The sequence below is a fragment of the Sardina pilchardus genome, chromosome 19 (genome assembly GCF_963854185.1).
Source record: "Sardina pilchardus chromosome 19, fSarPil1.1, whole genome shotgun sequence".
Lineage (NCBI taxonomy): Eukaryota > Metazoa > Chordata > Actinopteri > Clupeiformes > Clupeidae > Sardina > Sardina pilchardus.
Window position 1 is genome coordinate 30,366,921 of NC_085012.1, and position 19,597 is coordinate 30,386,517.

The 19,597-nt window shown below is 41.7% G+C and overlaps 1 protein-coding gene across 2 annotated transcripts in view; it reads right to left on the reverse strand.

The window, feature by feature from the left end:
* Positions 1–10,011: 10,011 nt before the first annotated feature.
* The window catches only part of LOC134066202 (cytochrome b5), a 48,259-nt gene continuing 38,673 nt past the window's right edge, over positions 10,012–19,597 (reverse strand). For both annotated transcript variants that reach the window (XM_062521449.1, XM_062521448.1), the window contains one exon: positions 10,012–11,081. In XM_062521449.1, the coding sequence (XP_062377433.1) occupies positions 11,007–11,081 (75 nt within the window). In that variant the 3' untranslated portion in view covers positions 10,012–11,006. The remainder of the gene's footprint in view (positions 11,082–19,597) is intronic.

Genomic DNA, 19,597 nt, shown 5'->3' on the forward strand with positions numbered 1-19,597 from the left:
AACGTTTTTCAGTCAATCAATTCATTCCATACTGTTATATATGATTAAATGAGTCATTACCGGTCGAACTGTGTTTTTTTCGGCTGCCCCAGTGGTCTGTAGCGGTAGAACCACGCTTGCAACTTCAGGAGACCTCGGGCACGCACCCATGCTCTACTCCAGGAAGTGTCATGTAAAGTCTCATGAAAAGGCACGGCAGACTGACCGATTGAGGAGTTTTGTAAAAAATACACGCTAAAGCTGTAGGGAAAGCTCTGAAGAGAAATATGGAAGCATGAAACGAGCGAAAACAAAAAGTGAAAGCGAAACTGGTGATGAAATCACCAATAGTATACCTTTAAGGCTTGCATTCCTGTGTTTGCTCATGTCATGAGCCATCACACTTAACATGGACGTCATGATTACAGTATAATAAGCTATGCTAGCTCACTGTCATTCAATGTTTACCGTAGTGCAGTGGTAAAGATGCAGTTGATAGAACATTTTGCCCACGCGAGACTCATGTTCGAAACCCAACAAAACCTTGTTGTTTCACTTGAGCAATTCCTTTTTCTAGAGCATCTTGTGTGGATAATGCTTAAGCACCTGCATGAATCGGTGATGTCCACATGTTTTTGGCAAGATCTTTATTCCCAATTATCTCGCTCACTTCGCTTCCTGAAAATGTGAATCTCCAGCACTCGAGGGGCCGAGGCAGAGCAGAGCGCTGTTAGCAAGTAGGGAGGGACTTGTTGAATATTCACTAATTTTATGCAAATATCACAATCTGATCTGATCACCAGATACCATGGTACACCGGCAAGCCAGGGACTAGGCTAAAGAGAGCTGTGGTAGAGTTGTTGGTAAGTACATGGAGCAGTATTCAAATGATTGTTATCTTGTAATAACTAAGCATATTCTGTTAGACATTTAGATTACATAAAGTTTGCTAACAATAGTCAGCATTGACTAGCGTTAATGTTCGCTGTTGCTTCATTATTCACGTCGCAGGTTGGCCACTTGCATTTCAATGCGAGTTATGCAAGGAGCTTCCATCCACACAGGGGACACAGCCATGGAGCACCGAACGCATGCCTGAATTCGCGCCCACTTCGCTGCTTTTGCGGCAGCACAAATCAGCCAGATGTGAGGTGACCTCTCAAGGAGAGACATCTGCCTTGAAAACCATGCTTAGGTAGATTAGGAAAGTAACATAACAGAAAACATATAGTGATGTGTCCACTGCTGTTGTCCCGCTAACAACTTTTGAATTAAGTGTGCCAGTTTGAATGAAAGAGAAGGAATGTGCGTAACTGTTGAAGAGTGTGTGTGATTAGGCCGGGGAGAGCCGGGTCAATTGAAACACAGCGATTTCTTCGAAAACCATGCACATCTGAAATGTCATATGTAGTCAGTTTGTTCAACACACAAGACTTGGCAACCACGGGAAATCTCGTGCCATGACGTCATCGAATTCCAACGTTATCCCCGCAAACCTGTTTTTGACACCGGCAAGTAAAATCTTATGTGCGGTAATTTTTTTGTGATCACAACTCGTGTTTATTGTTTCATGCAATGATCACATGACCATACGAGAGATGAATCATTACTTAAAGGAGTCCTAGAATTCAAAACCACATTCACCTTGTTCCTGTTGATTTTAGGCTGCGAGCAGTGTCCAAAGGACAAAACCAAAGACTTTACCGCGTCCCCCGCCTGCTTTCGTATGCAAATTGGGAAATAGAAACAGCCGTGTTGAAATGCTCCAATCTGAACAGAGCTCAGATAACACGTAATAGGCGCCCATCCCCCTTTAGATACACCCCCTCTCATTTGCATACCTTCGATTAATAATTCTTGTTAAACTGCTCTTACGATGCTAGTATCTAGATATGTGGTCTATGGCAGAGACGTTGTTATGCTAGCGTTATTACAGCTAACTTTGGAGAGTTACTATAGCCTACTAAGAAATGTACTGATAAAACTTACCAATCTAACACATTAATTCTGTTGGGGAATCTGCTGCACTTCATCTTCGTCAGAACCTTCTTCTGACTCGGTTTATACATGTACGGCTGTATTCCTTATTTAAATCCATTGTTGATAGCTTTATCAAAGACTTTGGCTTTATTTACCAGCAGTAAACGTAGTTTCACTTTGCTCTAGCTTCAGACCGGTGGATTGAGCCAATCAACTTTCAGGACATATCGGCCAATAGACCAATCAGCGCGCATCTCATTTGAATATTCATGAACTTGCTGAGTGGGCGGGAAAAACAAACTGTTTCATTGCAAGGCTTATTTATGACCTTGTATTAGGCGATCTAGCAGTGCTCCTGGGGCGTTTTCAGCCCCACAAATTTACATATGACATTATTTAGGCTCAAAGATCAATTTGTAATGGTCAAAAAATGCGTTCTATGACTCCTTTAAACATGTCTGAAAGTGTTAAATGTCAGCATTTTGAGGTTTAGAAGCAAAATATGTTTAAGTGTTAGTTAGCACTGTCAGGACGATTGAAACAGTTGTTGCAATGCAAAAAAAAAAACAATGCAAAAAAAAAAATTTTTCAAAATAAAAGAGGAAGATCAATTGTGAATCCCTCAACAAGGCTTACAACGGGAAATAAGTAAATGAGATGGAAATGTAGTCATCAGCATGGTATAAAATGAAGAAATGTGAGTTTAATCGAAACGCGTATCTCGACATTGACGCACATGGAAAAATAATTTTTTTGACCTACTTATATTTTGAAGAATCAGGTGAAATTTTAGCCATGACATGTACAGAAGTATGTTGTTAGGTATGTTTCATGAAAACTAGAGTAAAGTGAATGGTTTCTGTTTACAATATGCTGTTTCATTCGTCCCACACATGTGTTTCAATTGACCCGACTGGGCGGGTCAATTGAAACAAATGACAACTTACGTTCAAAGTTAAAAAACAACGCGATCACTCAAGGTGTATATGAAATTACACTGGTAACAAAGAGAGGACACATGTGAGTTGTTGATCATATGACAACATTATTTGTATCCCTTTCACCTGTTTTGAAAAAGACATTAAACTGAAAAGTGTTTCAATTGACCCTGCTCTCCCCCTACTTGACCAAATAGGCTAACTCCGAAAGACTGAAATGAACACTTGGAGGTAGTTGTGAAGACTGGATGAATGACGCTATGAAATTCTTATGCAATAAACGACTGAATGGCCGAACAACGTGAAGATGTTCTGCTATGAAAGTGCTCACTAATAAAACATACAAGAAGTAGGCCTATTAGCCTACGTTAGATGGGGTTAAATTTGGGGAATAATGTGTGAAAGTAAAAATATGAAAAGACCATAAAACGACTTCCGTGCCTTCAATAAAGACATGCCTTTTCTTACCTGATTAAATAAAACACGACAATGTAACCAAATGCAATGAAATACTTATAATTCTGAATGTAACATAGGCTACTCCGTATGAACGTAAATGTGTAGCCTTCGATGTTTGAACGTAGCCAACCAACATGTTTAAGTAGCCTACACTGTTGAATGTAACCAAGTAGCCTACTCTCAATAGAATGTAATGCTACATCTTAATGTGTATATGCCTGTTACCAAATGTAAACTGTTTGTATGTTAAAACCTGTAAATGCCGATATTGAATTAATCTCTGTCTCAACTAATGTTCTCGTCAACACTGAATGTACAGTATGTAGCCTAAAACTCCGATCTGTAACACGGAGATGCGTAGCCTACCTTAGTCTGTCTAGAATGTTCTGGAGTAAGTTTAGTTTACATGAAGTTCTGTGAAGAGGGGTCCACCCCAGGAATGTGTAGGGGAGGACCAGGTGTTGTGTTACTCTGTTGCTCGCGATAGTCTTTATGTGAACTCCGTACTTCGTCGTGCAGCTGGACTTAGTGCTCCAGCGAGCATCGGAACTCAGCATCATCGCACCTGCTGCTCGTGGCCTTACACTCGGACAAGGGAGATCACTGAACGAGAATTCATGTCGACTATTTTTGCTTTTTACGACACTGTTGGATTAATTTCTTTTGTTTTTCCTTTTTCACCACAACATGGAATTACCTTTTTTCTACATAATTGTAACCAACAAGCTGTATTGTGCTAGCCTGGCACGCCCTCCCAGTGACGCAACGCCTTCAGGCTTTTGCTGCTGGTCTGGTCAACTGCTCATTGAGAAGGATTTCTGAGTTCCCGAAATCTGCGGAACTGCCCCCTTTGGTCGAGAACCAATCAACTTTGAGCAGCTCCAACGGCTCTGGGTAGAGGCGTGTTCAAGGCAGCGGAAAGAGTGTTGTTATTGGTTTAAACTCGGCAATCCGCTTTCTGACATCTACCAGTAGCAAATCGAGGCACTTAAAGGAGGCGGGTCAACCAGCGCTGTCAAGAAACCGTGTTAGCACAGGCTGTTGGTCAGACTAAAGTCTCGCAGAGCCTTTGAAAGTCGATGGTAATCAGGCTAGTATTGTGCCACATTTTTGCTGTATTTAAGTGCTGAAGTAAAAAGACTATTTAAACCATTCTTTCAGCTTTTGTTCCGTTTTGGGACACAGGCTACCACTTTCCAAACAGGATGGTAAGATAACGTCTCTCTTCTGTGATTCTTTTCTATTCTTTCTGAGTCTTAGGTTTATTTCTTGAATCTAAGCAAATACTGAAAATAACCTGAGTTTCAGCTGTTCACTGAAACCGAATCATTTACGCGTTGGCCAACTGTTAAGGCCTTGATGTTTAGAGACTTCTAATACTAAAAAAGCCTGGATGTTCTCTTGGAAGACTTGATCACCTTCCAAGAGTCTTCAAATGCCTAATCCTCTGCAGAGATCTAAGAAGATCCGTTACTCTAAAGTTTTTAAAAATATGCATTGGCAGTTATGAAACAAAGAACCTTCTCACAAATTGAGCATTGTGTTTTCAATTGTTTTGCTGTAGTGTGTAATGATGTCTATAGTGTTTACATTTTTGAAAGCTTTGAGCTGCTCTTTTGGTGTGAAAGTTTGATTTTTGAAGTGAGAAGGTGTGGTTGTGCTTATGTAGCTTTAGAAAAGGGTATTGTGTTTAGACATTGGGGAACATGTGTTTTAGCATTTGAGAAAAACTGTAAGCCATGGCAGAATGCGCGCAAGAGTTGTATATACTGTATAAGAAACGCCCAGATTTTGGGGTTGCTCCACCCAAAACGCGCAACTCTCTCTACCACGCTTAAATGGCCGATTTAAGGAGTAGCGTCTTGCTGCGGCTTGCGGGAAGGCGGGGCATCAAGGACAAGTGCATTTTGGGAGTGACATGAGAGTGATGTAGCCGTCATGTTACTTTAGGAAGTGATACTTGTAATGTGACTCACGGCAATAATTGTGCCGTAAATCCATGCCATCAAGGTGGGCGTCCGAAGTTCTATTCCCCGTAGATGAGATAGACTGCAATGTTTTGTTTTGAAATTTCAAAAAATGCCATTTTAATAACAATTCCCCCTAGGCCGACTCGTTGCTGGCCTACATAAATATGTGTTAGCCATTGCACTTAAGTTTGGATAGACAACTATCTTGCCAGTAGGCTACTTCAAAGTCTGCTGCTCTTGGGATTAGGCATCGGGCACATATTAACTTCCACTGTGGCTAGCTTTGCGCAGTGGCGCTATGAATGCTTTGTGTTTCACCAACACGTTGATTAAACGAATCCCATACATTTTCTTAATAGTATGTACATCACTCGGTGGTGCAATGGTAACACTCTGGTCTCATACACTGACGACCTGGGTTCGCATCCCTGCCAGGGCCTATTTTCAAAGTATACATTGATTAACACTAGAAGCGCCGCGCCGTTCTGACCCACTTATACCTAGAAGCGCCGCGCCCCGGTCATTTGACCGCTTTGACGACCTACTAGAAGCGCCGTGCTGGTGTGAACTACTTAGGCTGTGTTCAGACTGCCAGCCAAAATCCGATTTTTAGCCCATTCAGATTTGTATCGGATGTCACTTTTGAAGTCTGAACAGTGACAGGTCACATGAAATCCGATTTTTGCAAACCACATCCAGGAGGTAGTTTCATATCGCATTCGTATCGGATATGGACAGATGCGTCTCAGTCTGAACAGCTCCCAACACTCAGATCGGATTTGACTGTCCGTTACGTGACTTTACGTGCGTGACCGCCCACCTATTTCGAGTTGTGGAGCAACGTTACGGCTATGTCTTTTGACCATGTTATATTAAACGTGACTTAACAATACTCAATGCTAAATAGAGCATAGCCTACAGTCTCTGCTCTGTTTCTATGGAAGTTGCAAGAATCCACATTGTTCTATTAAATAGCATTAAATAATTAAATAGCCTTCCAACAGTTTGAAGCGGAGCCTGCCACTGATTAGTTTCGGTTTCTGTTGCGCAAATGCGCACACGTATGCATTCAATGAACACTCACCTAGTTGTATTGTTCTATGTTTAATCACACCAAATTAGAAAGTATTTCCTCCTCATGGCAGAAATGTTTGTTTTCGTTGCTACAGCAACCTGTCAGATCTGTTACTAATGTGACCCAGTCTGAACAGAGCCATATCCGATTTGGACACTTGCTAAAGGCAGTGTGAACAGTCAGCCCTAAAAATCGGATATGAGAAGGAATCAGATTTGAATCAGATTCGTCTGCAGTCTGAACGCGGCCTTAAAGCGCGGCGAGGCGGTCAAAAGACCGCTGAGTCCTTAGACTGGGAGGCTGTTACTTACACAAAATGATCGCTAGATGGCGCTTCGTGCACGAATCAAATCGTTTGGTCATAAATTCAGTTTGCACTAAGCCATGTATCATTTGTGTCAGACCGTGTTGTTGATAGTCTGTGGTTGTTTCATTATGACATACAGCACGTTTGAGTTATCTGTTCATTCATTTGTGTTGATTTGTGTTGTTTGAGGTAAAAACTCTGGAAGAGTTCTTGAACAAACCTTTAGCAAACTTGACTTTCAACTAAAATGCTCTAAAAGTGAATGGGTGGCTAGTTCCAATTCACTCCCCAAATTCACTTCTATTCATTTACTAGGTAGCCTATATGTTTGCGCCGCCGAAAATGATCGGACCTGGAACAAATTACCTAACAGTCTGGTTTCAATTACACAGTAGCCAGGATTTCAGGCCGTGGCTATTTTCTAAAACAATTTTTATTCATTTAGGGAGAAGCATCTTATAGGGTCTAGCTACATAGGAGGGAGGGAGACAGAGAGCTATGCTGAGCAGAAAGATATTCTCCGTTTTGTGAATGTGTATGATATGTTTGCGATGTCTGCTGAAAAAAAGCTATAGGCCTATTGTTTCTACAATTTAAGCTAACGTCTATGTGAATTTGAGATTCAGCATTGAGACACACATTTTAACAAATCAACAGAGGAGAATTGTAGCCCACTGGTTAGAGCTTCAGCCTCACATTCAAAGGGTTGCTGGTTCGATCCCCGACCTGTCCTTGGCGGAAGTTCTTTTAAGCAAGGCATCAATAAATATAGGCTATATTCTATTCTATTTTTTTCTATTCCCACAACTACACGCACGCTGGCGAATTCGAACATTCTGAAACGCGCATATGCGATGAAACATGATTGCGCATTCTTCCACGAGTTGCCTAAACAGCCAGCCTACAGCCTAGCCTATGCAGGGGACAGAGAGAGGCGGTGGGGGTGGGGAAGCAGTTAATTGTCCTCAATGCCGCGGTGATGTCTGTATAGCCTAGCCTAGACGAGTGTATGGGGGAGGGGGAATGATCGGTTTCAAATAGGCTATGTTTGCAATGGATAGTGTGTTATGTATAGACCCCGAAGCCATTTGCTTTGAGAATAACGGCTGGCTGATGAAGTAGTTGGCTGGCTAGCTGGCTCAGCCAAAACCTAAATGAAGCTGCAGCCGCCAAAGTTTTCATGACTGATAATGGCTTTAGTTGCCACTTCATGTCTACAGATGTCTACATTGTACTAGATCTCAACACACAATGTTATTGTATTGTTTTGGACAACGTTCTGCACGTTTCACCTCAATGTAGACTGCATGCGTTGTGAACAGCGCAGCAATCTCTGGAAAGGAAACGGTGGAAGTCGCAGTAGCCTAATAGCCTATCACATTGTTGTAAATCCGTCTGTTCCAGAATATTTGGTTCATATCATCAATCCATGGTTTTGGTGTTTGTGCAACCGAGCCCTGAAGATTTAACAAAAGTCTGACTAGCCCTACGTAGGAATTAGGAAAGTAGCCTATGTAAGGCGAGATCAAGATTAAGCTACGTTGTTTGCTTCTTTCCCCCATGTCGTCAACTCACTGTGAGTCCTGTGTATCGTAGCAACGAGCACAATACTGATGTGGTGTGTCCAGTGGGAAAATCTCATGTAGCCTAGGCCTAGTTTCTAGGCTCGTTTATTTGTCGCGTGTCTCTATGATATAATTATTTTTAGATGCAAAAAGTCTAACTGGCTTAAGTTTGTCAGATGGCGGCTCAATTTGGCAAAGAAAATTATTGGCTGGCGAAATTATTTTTCGTTAATGGTAAACAGTATTGTGATTCATCCGTTTATTTCAGATAGTTTGTTATCAAAAACCATCAAAAAAAAATAATTGTTCGTCGACGTTGAAAAACGGTCAGAGAATTCAGCCAATATAAACTACTTTATTTCGCTCGTGCCAAGTTGTGAACCCAGGTCTCCTGCGTAGTAGTCGAGAGAGTAAACGTTGCGCCACTGAATTAATGTACCACAACCTATTGGAAATAGATTTGTTTGTCCACCAAATATGTAAGAAAATGCTTATACATTAGTCTGAGCTTTAAAAGATAGCCTACAAATAGAAGATAAGATACAACTATGAATGTACGTAGGCATACGCGCCCTACGTACATAAACAGGCTTCGACGAATTTCAGCTGAAAATATTTTTTACACACCTAGGCCTACCTAATAGAACAACGGCGCAACGTTTTCAAAACAAACTCGCATTTTACCACTGTAAATCGCCTCCATAGACTACTGTATGCCATGTAAATGAAAAATAGTTATTAAAATAAGGAAACCCTTGCGACATCTGCTGTGAGAAAAGAGAATAGCAGCCTGGACAAACATGGCCGAACGCGAGACAACATAGTGTTGTCACATAAGTGAGCGCAAAATAGCTCTAAATTAGCTTGTACCGGTGTGCTTTTGATCATGTAAAAATTCTGGGTGACAAAACACGCGTATTTAGGAAAAGTCATGAACGTAGGGTCCTGGAATTTAATCGAGTGAAAATATTTTTTTTTTTTGTAATCACTGCGGTCAAATGACCGCAGCCCGGCCGTTCTAGGTATATCTAGGTCAAACCTACACGGCGCTTCTAGTAATACGCGTCAGCGGTCAAATGACCGGCGCTTGGCGCTTCTAGTGTTAACTGAAATCCATTACCGTTTTTCAACGACGACAAACAATTATTTTTCGTTAATGGTTTTTAATAACAAACTATCTGGAACAAACAGATGAATAAACAAACATTTTGAAATAAAGACAAATTATAATTTGTTTATAAGCAATCCAACAGATCGTCACAAACGGGCAGGCAAATCTCCCCTCTTCCTGCTACGCGCATGCGCAGAAGCCCGCCTTCCCGCAAGCCGCAGCGAGCTGTACTTGGATTTAAGTGGATGGCAGAATTCACTTAGAGGGAAATGCGCGTAGTTGCGCGTTTTTTTGGACTTACGCACCCTTACGCGCATGGGAGAATTCCCCTCATTATGAAGAAGAGAACTAGGCTGGGTGAACCCTGCCTGAACTTCCGGGAATTTGAATTCGCCCGGCAGCTCAGGCTGGATACCAGCATCTATTTTCGCTGTTTACCGCCAGAATCTTTGGCTCCAATCAGAAATGGCCATACTCTATTCCTGGCACGCTATTGGGTGGTGACGCACCGAAAACGAAACTTATCGACGCGAAGTGCAGTAGAAACAAAGCGTAGCCTCGCCAGACTAATGTTCAATCTTAAAAGATTGAGTTTAGTATGGTGAATACCAGACTAGAAGAGAACCATTAACATAGTTGAACTTTATTTCATATAATTACCTATACATTTGAGAAATACATTGGTAAGGCACTTGTGCATTTAAATAATCTGAGACATGTAATGTTAGTTCAACTACAATATAATTTAATTATGTGTGAATTTAAGGTGAAAATATGTGGGTATGTATATAGCTGTATGCATAACATGTATTGAAATCCATTGTATTTATGTATTTTTGTGCTGTCACCACACAACTGGTCTGCCTTGCATCTGGTTTATAGAGGAATAATCGGTAACGCTTTAGAATAACATGTGCTTATTAGCTATTAACAGTGCATAATAAGCAGTTAACAATTAGTTACTAACATTTAGTTAACTGTTGTTATCCTTTAATAACATTGGGGGGCTGCAGAATTTACTACAAGTAGGTAAGAAATGTCTTTTTTCACCATTAACAAGCTGCTTGTTAACATTTACAATCTGCACGTTAACTGTTAACAAATATGCTTGTAAGCACCTTTAAATGCTGCTTATTAACACTTACAAGCTGTATGTTAACAGTTAGTTAATGTTATTAAAGGATAACAACAGTTAACTAACTGTTAGTAACTAATTGTTAACTGTTTATTATGCATGGTTAATAGCTAATAAGCACATGCTATTCTAAAGCGTTACCGAATAATCTGATCACATTCCAATTAAGTGTGTGACATTTACTCAGTGGCCCATCACATGTTTGAACATTTGGATATACTTATTGTTGAAACTTTGGTAATTACCACCCATCTGTGATGACAGAAAATTATTTTCTTAATTCATTACCATACCCAATATTTTAACACCACTTGAGAGCCTGAGAAATAGGAGAAATTGGGATCCTCTTGAATATGCATACAAACAGATATATTTTTTACTGGATTGAGAATGTAGACAAATGAGTGATTTCTCCAGAATTGCATTGTGTGCAACACAGGCTGTTCTTATGGTTGGCACTGGATGTCTAAACTTGTGTCGTCACTCGTCAGGCATGTACATACGGTACATTACTGTCACAATGGCAGCAGCAAGACCTGGAATCAGCCAGTTTGACCACCAGCTGAAGAGGAGAAAGAAATACAAAATCAATCATTCATATATACTTCAACAGACGTACTTTTGCAAGTGCATTGTGTAAAAAAAAAAATCACATTCCACCTACGTTCCATCTGCATAATTGTTTTTGTTCATCCTATGTTCACCTTTGACTGCATATCAAAAGCAGAGCACTGATATCATGCACCCAAACATCATCTTTCTTTTTCTCATAACCAGTGGCGTAACAAGGCAGGTGCGGGCCCCGGTGTGATAAAATTATTCGGGCTCTTACGCTAGGATAGTTAAATACTGTAGCCCAGGAAGTATTAGCTCTGATACATGCAATACACATTAAGGGTGACTATGCAAAGGACCCGAGGCACCGAAGTAGTTTAGTAGTTACAGATACAATTTCAAATAAAAATCACAAGACTACATGATTCATTCTGAAAACATAAAAAAATATTTTATTAATAGTCTGCAGGCCAGTGTAATCTAATATTAGCCTACTGCATTAACATCAACTCGCATGGAATTATGGGAACACCCAATGAATGCGCTGAAACTTCTTCAACCCTCTGCTGAAACTGTAAGCGTAGATTGCTTGCTTATAAACTCGCACTGCGCAGAAACTAAACGTAATTTAGCCTAACTTATTCAACCGTGCAGAAACCAAATAAAATCATTAATATGTGTGACGGCCTGTGAGGCCTTCTGCTCGTTGTCTGTGTTTTCAGGTGTGCTAAGGACCTAACGAGCTGATGGGCTGCAGCTGAGGGGTGCAGTTAAGAAGGCTGCTCCGTCTCTCCTTGAGAGGGCCATTTTGACTTTGGGTTTTGGACATGCAACACTACACTCAGACACATTGCAAACACGCAACATCCATGCATTACTGATAACTGACTTGGACCCATCTTACACTCTTTGTTGTTCGTTTGCTATTAGTTGATTTGCTTTGGTTAATAAATCCATATTTTAGTTAACAATCCAACCTCTCGACTCCCTCTTTTGTTGTGGCCTTACCCCTAGGCCATAACATGGGGGCTCGTCTAAACAAAGTTTTTTTCTGTTAGATTACATTTTAGTCGCACATTTATTTTCGTCTTTGATCGTTGTGTTTGCTCCCTTTAGGATTCATGCAATTGTCGTTTGTCACATGCCTTGCCTTGCTCAGGTGCAGGAGGGTAGTGAATTTGGTGCGTATAGCGCACATTCTTCGGACAGTTGACGTGTTTTCCTTTTGGTGTGGGAGTATAGAGTAGTGTTGGGATCGCCTGGATGGTCTGCTCAGGTGCAGAGCGTCAGGTAGGCTAACGCCAGAAATCCCAGAAATGTCCTTTGGTGCCGGTAGGTACAATTTGGTTCGCAGTCGTAGCACTGGTGTCTGCTCAGGTGCAGGCAAGCCGGTGTGATTTGGTTAGGCTGCTTGCATAGTCGTTCGGGGGATGCCCTAGGCTAGTGCAAGTTTTGGTTCTTTGGGTGCCGGTAGGTACAATTTGGTTTGCAGTCGTAGCACTTGATTGGTGTCTGCTCAGGTGCAGGCAAGCAGGTGTGATTTGGTTGGACTGCTGCTCACATAGTCGTTCGGGGTAGTGCCGTAGGCTAATGTGAGTTTTGGATCTTTGGTTTCTCGCATGTAGGGGTTTGAAGACCAGAAATGCGAGGTATTCGTTTGTTTGGTTGCATACTTTGCTTGACTGTCAGTTTGCAACAGTTATTTTGTCGGCTTGTTGATTCTTGTGTGTCTTTTGAAAATGTGCGACTTATGTTTTTCTGTGCCTTTCTACAGGTTAGTTTTGGTCGGTGGAGCCATATTAACATACGTTTTGCCGATATTTGTCTCTGCAATAGAGTTAATCTCTGCCTGGTGAGTGCGTTGCACTTCTTTGAAGGGGGGCGAGAGAGGTTGGTTGGATAGTTGGGTAATTTTGTTTTCTTTAGTTACTGGCCTGCATAGTTTTGTCGTGTGTCGTTGCTTAAAAAAAAGTTTGTTTGCCACTTTAATTTGGTAAGTCTGATTTCCCTGTTAGGCTTAAGTGGCGTTTTCCCCTTTGGGTTGCGTCAGGGGGGTTGTAGTGTTGTGGAAATGCGGTTAGTGTCAATCATCTTTGGGTGATTTGTCTCGGGAGCACGTCCGTGGGAATTTGTGGCGTTGCCTATTGCAGGTCGCTTTGCAAACCCGCTGGTTTAAGGTGCACAACAACCCACCGCAAATGCACATGAAGATCATGTAGGTAAGTTTAGCTAGCTATGGGGATCTAGTTAGTGGGAAAACTTTTGGTTAAAGTGGTCAGCATGGCATTCTCTTTGTGAGTTTTGTTTCTGGACATGTTTCACGTCTGGTGGGACTGTGTTGGCACATGATTAAATTTATCGTTGTGTGTTTGTCTGCCTGTTCTTGCCATCACTTTGTGATGTGTGTTTCTCAGGACCTGGGTACCTGGAGTGGTGAGTTAGACTGGAAGTGTGGTGCAGATTTATCAATGGTTTTAACAATTACATATTGTAAATTAATGTTGTCCATATTGGATTGTTTTTGGGCCTGATTGTATTATGAAATTCAGAAACCTATGGTTTCTGTTTTATGGGGGAGGGTGTGACGGCCTGTGAGGCCTTCTGCTCGTTGTCTTTGTCTTGGTCTTGTTTTCAGGTGTGCTAAGGACCTAACGAGCTGATGGGCTGCAGCTGAGGGGTGCAGTTAAGAAGGCTGCTCCGTCTCTCCTTGAGAGGGCCATTTTGACTTTGGGTTTTGGACATGCAACACTACACTCAGACACATTGCAAACACGCAACATCCATGCATTACTGATAACTGACTTGGACCCATCTTACACTCTTTGTTGTTCGTTTGCTATTAGTTGATTTGCTTTGGTTAATAAATCCATATTTTAGTTAACAATCCAACCTCTCGACTCCCTCTTTTGTTGTGGCCTTACCCCTAGGCCATAACATATGCATACACTCCCCAGTATGCATGAATTAGGCCATGAGACCTTTGGTTGTGCAAAATCATCAACAATGTTCCCAATATTTAATGCTCTGGCTCTCGTATTTTCAATGGACAGGATAGCTAACCCACTGAGCCTCTAGTTCCCCATGCTGCGCCTCAGTGGGGTGTCCTACGAAGCAAGTTAGACAAATCTAGGTTATCCAGACATATCGAGGCTGCACAAAGCCTCAACTCGGGTATTAAGTTAAGTGATCCTACGACAGCAGGTATGTGATAAATTTGTCAAACTAGGCTTTCAGCTCAGATCTGTGCGCGTTCTCGTGGTTGGGGTGATTTTGACCAATCGGGAAATGTGGAGACGCACAAGACAGCCTAGGTTTAAAAACGATTACTTCCGCATTTATGAGTGGTAGCGAAATCTAGGGTGGTCTTTTTTAGTGTCTAACCTATAACATCAAAAAGTCGATGGTCATCAGATATTGTATGCCATGCATGTCCATAGTAGTGACATATTTGCACGCACAACATAGTTAAAAGCACCTTCGAGATTCAAAATGTTTGCAGAGGCGGGGCTGGACCTGTTCAAAGCATGACAGATTAGCACACGTGAGATAACTTCGTTTTTCAAGATAATGGATTGGTTAGAATTGGTCAGAGGGCGGTGATATTTCACGATTTGAGCTATAACTAAGCACATAACCCGCTCCCGACCAGGTTTGGTTGCGAGCATAAGATAGGGGAGGATGGGGTAATGTGAGACACTGGGTAATGTGAGACACACCCTGTATCTAGGCAACAGAACACATTTGTGCCCATGTGACCATTTTGTTTTCAAGCCCTTCCCATTTCCCCTTGGCCATGAAGGAGAGAAGCTCGTTTTGCTGAGGTAAGCATGTTTTTTTCCAAAAAATGTTTTTTGTGCATGTAAAAGTAAATTTTCTTGCTCTCAACTTAATCAGCTGTTGTGCCAAAACGAATTGATTCAGGTAGAAAAACTTATATCATACCTGTTGATGAACTAACAACATATACAATCACGTGATGATGCTAGCTGAAGGTTAGCCTGAATTTCTTAGAGAGGTCATTTTTTCTAAAATGGTGGAGGTGGGGTAAAATGAGACAAATGGTGTGGGGTAAAGTGATACAGTGTCTCACTTTACCCCACCATGAGGCACAAGTTAAGTTTAGTTTTAAACATATTTTAATGTAATTAATCATTATTATTTATATTATTTATATATTATAATATCTTATAATATTTATATAATGTATTAATTATTAATAACACATCATTATTATTATAATTAATTACATATGAATTCATATGTAATGTTAAATTTTTATTTTAAATGTGATGAACATTGTAGAAAAGCCATCATGCCAAGGCAGTACACCAGGAAGACAACCTGGGGCAAAACACCCCTCGAGGAGATGGAGAGTGCAGCTGCTGAGGTCAAGGAAGGAAAGAAGTCTATCAGAGCAGCTGCAAGGGACAGAAATATTGACAAGTCAAGCCTTTTAAGATTCATAAAGAAAAAAGAGAAAGGGGAAGTAAAATCAGTAGCCTGGGGTGCAGTAGCTGAGGTAAAGAGAATTTTTACAGATGAGATGGAGGAGGAGCTTGCCAAACACTTGAAACAACTAGCTCAACAGTTCCATGGCCTTCCTCCACTTAAGTGCCGTCAACTTGCATTTGAATATGCAGAGAGAAACAATATCCCTGTCCCTGCCAATTGGTCAAAGACACAATGTGCAGGTAGGCTAGGGTGTGCAGGAGATCACATGATTATGTAGGTTAATTAAGGCCTAACTACTAAAGCTATCTTAATCTTATAATAATGAATTGTCTATTCTAGGTGAAGATTGGTTTCGCAGCTTCCTAGCACGTCGCCATCTCTCTGTCCGAACTCCAGAGGCAACATCCCTGGGAAGGGCTACAGCCTTCAATAAAACTACTGTCAGGGAGTTCTTTGACAATCTGGCTGTAGTGATGGACAGGTGACAGAATTAATTATTTAGTTGCACATGCTTTACGGAGGCTTTACCTGTGAGATCTTTGATTCTGATATGGTTCTTACTATGCCTCTCATCTTTAACAGGCATGCATTCCCTCCACACATGATATATAATGTGGATGAGACAGGTGTCTTTACAGTGCAAAAGCCACAGCAGGTAAGCTACACATGGACACCAGAGGGCATATTAAAGTGCTCGTACATATTAAACATTCTGGTACAGATTAGGTTAAGAGTATGGTTCTAGTACACATTAAAATGCAGTGCACAGTAAAGTGTTGGTATGTACAATGCTATGAATCTGTGAATTGAACTATATTAATGGACTGAAAAGAAATACAATGTATCTTTAGACCAGAATAGTGGTTGCACATGCCATTGATTCTAAACTTTCTATTTGATCAGGTCGTGACAGAGAAAGGAAAAAAACAAGTTGGTTCTGTCACATCCGCTGAGAGAGGAGAACTGGTGACTGTGGTGTGTGCAGTGAATGCTGCTGGGAATGCCACACCTCCGATGTTTATCTTCCCCAGAGTCAAGTTTAAGGACTGCTTTATGGTAGGAGCACCTCCAGGAGCCAAAGGCACCTCCACCAGAACGGGGTGGATGAATGAAGACACCTGGCCTGAGTTCCTTGATCACCTGATACAGCACACTAACTGCACCCCTGATCGTCCCGTGCTGCTAATCCTGGATAACCTGAAAGCTCATATCTCACTCAAGGCGATTGAACTATCCAAGAGCAACGGTATTGTCCTGCTCACGCTCCCACCCCACACATCCCATCGCATGCAGCCTCTCGATGTGACCGTGTATGGCCCGTTCAAGACCCAATACAGCCGTGCTATGGATGGATGGATGAGGGCTAACCCTGGCAAAACAGTCTCCATCTACCAGACTGCAGCACTTGTGAACGAGGCCTTCATGTCAGCAGTGACACCACGCAACATCACTTCTGGATTTAGGTCCACTGGGATTTTCCCATATAACCGAGACATTTTCCCTGATGAAGTGTTTGCACCATCAATGGTGTCAGACCGCCCAAACCCTGAGCTCCAGCCTGCCACTGCAGATGATCTGGATGGTCCACCCCCTGCAGATGATCTGGATGGTCCAGCCCCTGCAGATGATCCACCTGCAGACGAACCACCCACTGGTTCACATGGATGTGCCTCGCCAGCTGACTCAGATGTGCCAAGTCTTCCCAGCCAACCTGGATATGTGTCTCCTCGGGAAATTCTACCACTTCCCAAATGTCCCCCCAGGACACAAAGCAAACGGAAGCGTGTGAAGACAGCCATCATGACTGATACTCCTGAGAAGCAGGCAATTGAAGAAGCTTGTAAAGAAAGGCAAAAGAAACTAGCAGGGAAAAAGCAAAACAGCAAAGAAAAGGGGAAACCGAAAAAGAAAGCAACCAAAAGGAAAATCGTGGTTAGCAGCTCTGAGGAGAGTGATGTGTCTGTCCCACTTGATGATGATTATGAGAGCTCTGACGGTGAGAGAAGTGATCCAGAAAACAATGATCTGTCCGTGGGTGACTTTGTCATGATCAACTTTACTACCAAACACAGAAGCGTCCGGTATATTGGCATGGTCGAAAAGATTGAGGATGACGAAATACTTACCCAATTCCTTAGAAAAATTCAGGGAAACAAAAAAGTGTGGGAGAGACCCACATTTGCTTTAAAAGATAAAGATGTGGCATATGTTCCCAAAGCAGATGTGGTGAAGAAGATGCCTGAACCTAAGAGGCGTGGAGGGACCACCCGTAGAGAGCAATTGTTCATCTTCCCTTGCAATCTGCAGGGCTGGAATGTAGAGTAGATGTAGAGGCCGAGTTGTAGAGAATGACTGATGCTCTAATTGAGGATCTAGTCCTGTTGAGTCCCAGGCTGTTTTGGCTCTAATTGGGTTCTGTGTTCTGACCCACAGACTATGTTCTGTTTGTTGACATTGTGTTAATTTTATCATTATTATTTTGTTAAGTGAGTGAGTGAGGGCTGTGCTCAATGGTATTTTTATATTAAGACTTTTATATACAAAACGGGATATTTTGTAGCAATTGTTCATCTTCCCCTGCAATCTGCAGGGCTGGAATGTAGAGTAGCCTAGTTGTAGAGAATGACTGATGCTCTAATTGAGGATCTAGTCCTGTTGAGTCCCAGCCAGGCTGTTCTGGCTCTAAGGGTCCTGTGTTCAGACCCACAGACTGTATTCTGTTGGCTGAAATTGTTTTTATTTTATTTTATTATTTTTATAAGTGTGTGAGTGTGGGCTGTGTTCAATGATATTTTTATATGAAGACTTTTATACAGCCTAAAGAATATTTTGTAGTGTATAAGTTGAATTACGGCAAGGTGATTTCTATCTCTCAATTGAATGTTAATTAAACATTTTGAATTACATTAGGCTATGTTGTATTTGATTTGGTTTAGAATTACTTTTAAGTGCTTAGAAAAAAAAATTGCTTAATTGACCAATCCCCATGATTCCATTACTAGTCAGGATTCTAACTGTTACAACATCTGTTGTTGTTTCAGAGTGGAAAAACTAAGTGAATCAGTTTACCCCAAGCTGGTTCACTTTACACCAGTGACTTCTCTGGTCTGTCTCATTTTACCCCTAAGCTGGGGTAAAGTGAGACACAAGACCACTTTTTAAAAAAACATCATATTTTCACTGCCTTTCATCCAAAATACATTCTGGTCATTACCATTGCAAGGAAACATCCTGAATTAATGGGAAATATGTCAATTTAACTGATATATCATTTTAGCTCGCTTGGAGGGAGGCAAATGTAAAAAATGTCTCACTTTACCCCACTCTCCCCTACCATGGTGATACAGCGACGCTAAAACAAATCCACTTTCGTATGACAGCATACCCTGGTTTTGAGCGCAACATACCTCGCTAAGCCACTAATCGAGCTTCGTAGGACACCCCACTGGTAAGTCTTAATAAGTTTGAGTTTGGAAAAAGATCGCTCAGCTGTTGTCAGTCACACGCAATGTCAGAAACATGAGAGCAATTAGCTACACACTTCCCCGAATGTAGATGTTACACTGTCGTAGGTAATCTACCACCAGCATTTTGGCAAGTTGAAAAATAGATGTTAGTAGTAGTTTGGCCACCCTTCCCCTTGCTCTTTACGCTCCTGCCGCTTCTTGCAGCCGCTTGATGACTGAACGATGACTGAAATGTGCAGCCGCACTATCCATTCAAAAAATCGCAACAAATCGCTAAGCCTACTGTAGCTACCCAGATATCCTTGCTGTATCTCAGTAGAAAGAAAGATAAGCTGGCGAAACAGTATGATGACAAGGAAAGATGGTAAATTTGATTTAGCCATTTTTATTTGATAGTTTGATTCTTAATGGTGAAGTTCTAAAAGAAAAAAAAAGGCAGGACGTGGGTAGCGACGGGCCCTGGGAGGTCACGGGCCCTGGTGCGACTGCACCTGCTGCACCTACTATAGTTACGCCACTGCTCATCACTATAGCCACCAACCTTTCCTAAATATTCATGTGAAAAAGGTGAGGGTCCTGCAAGTGACCTGGCTTAAGATACATG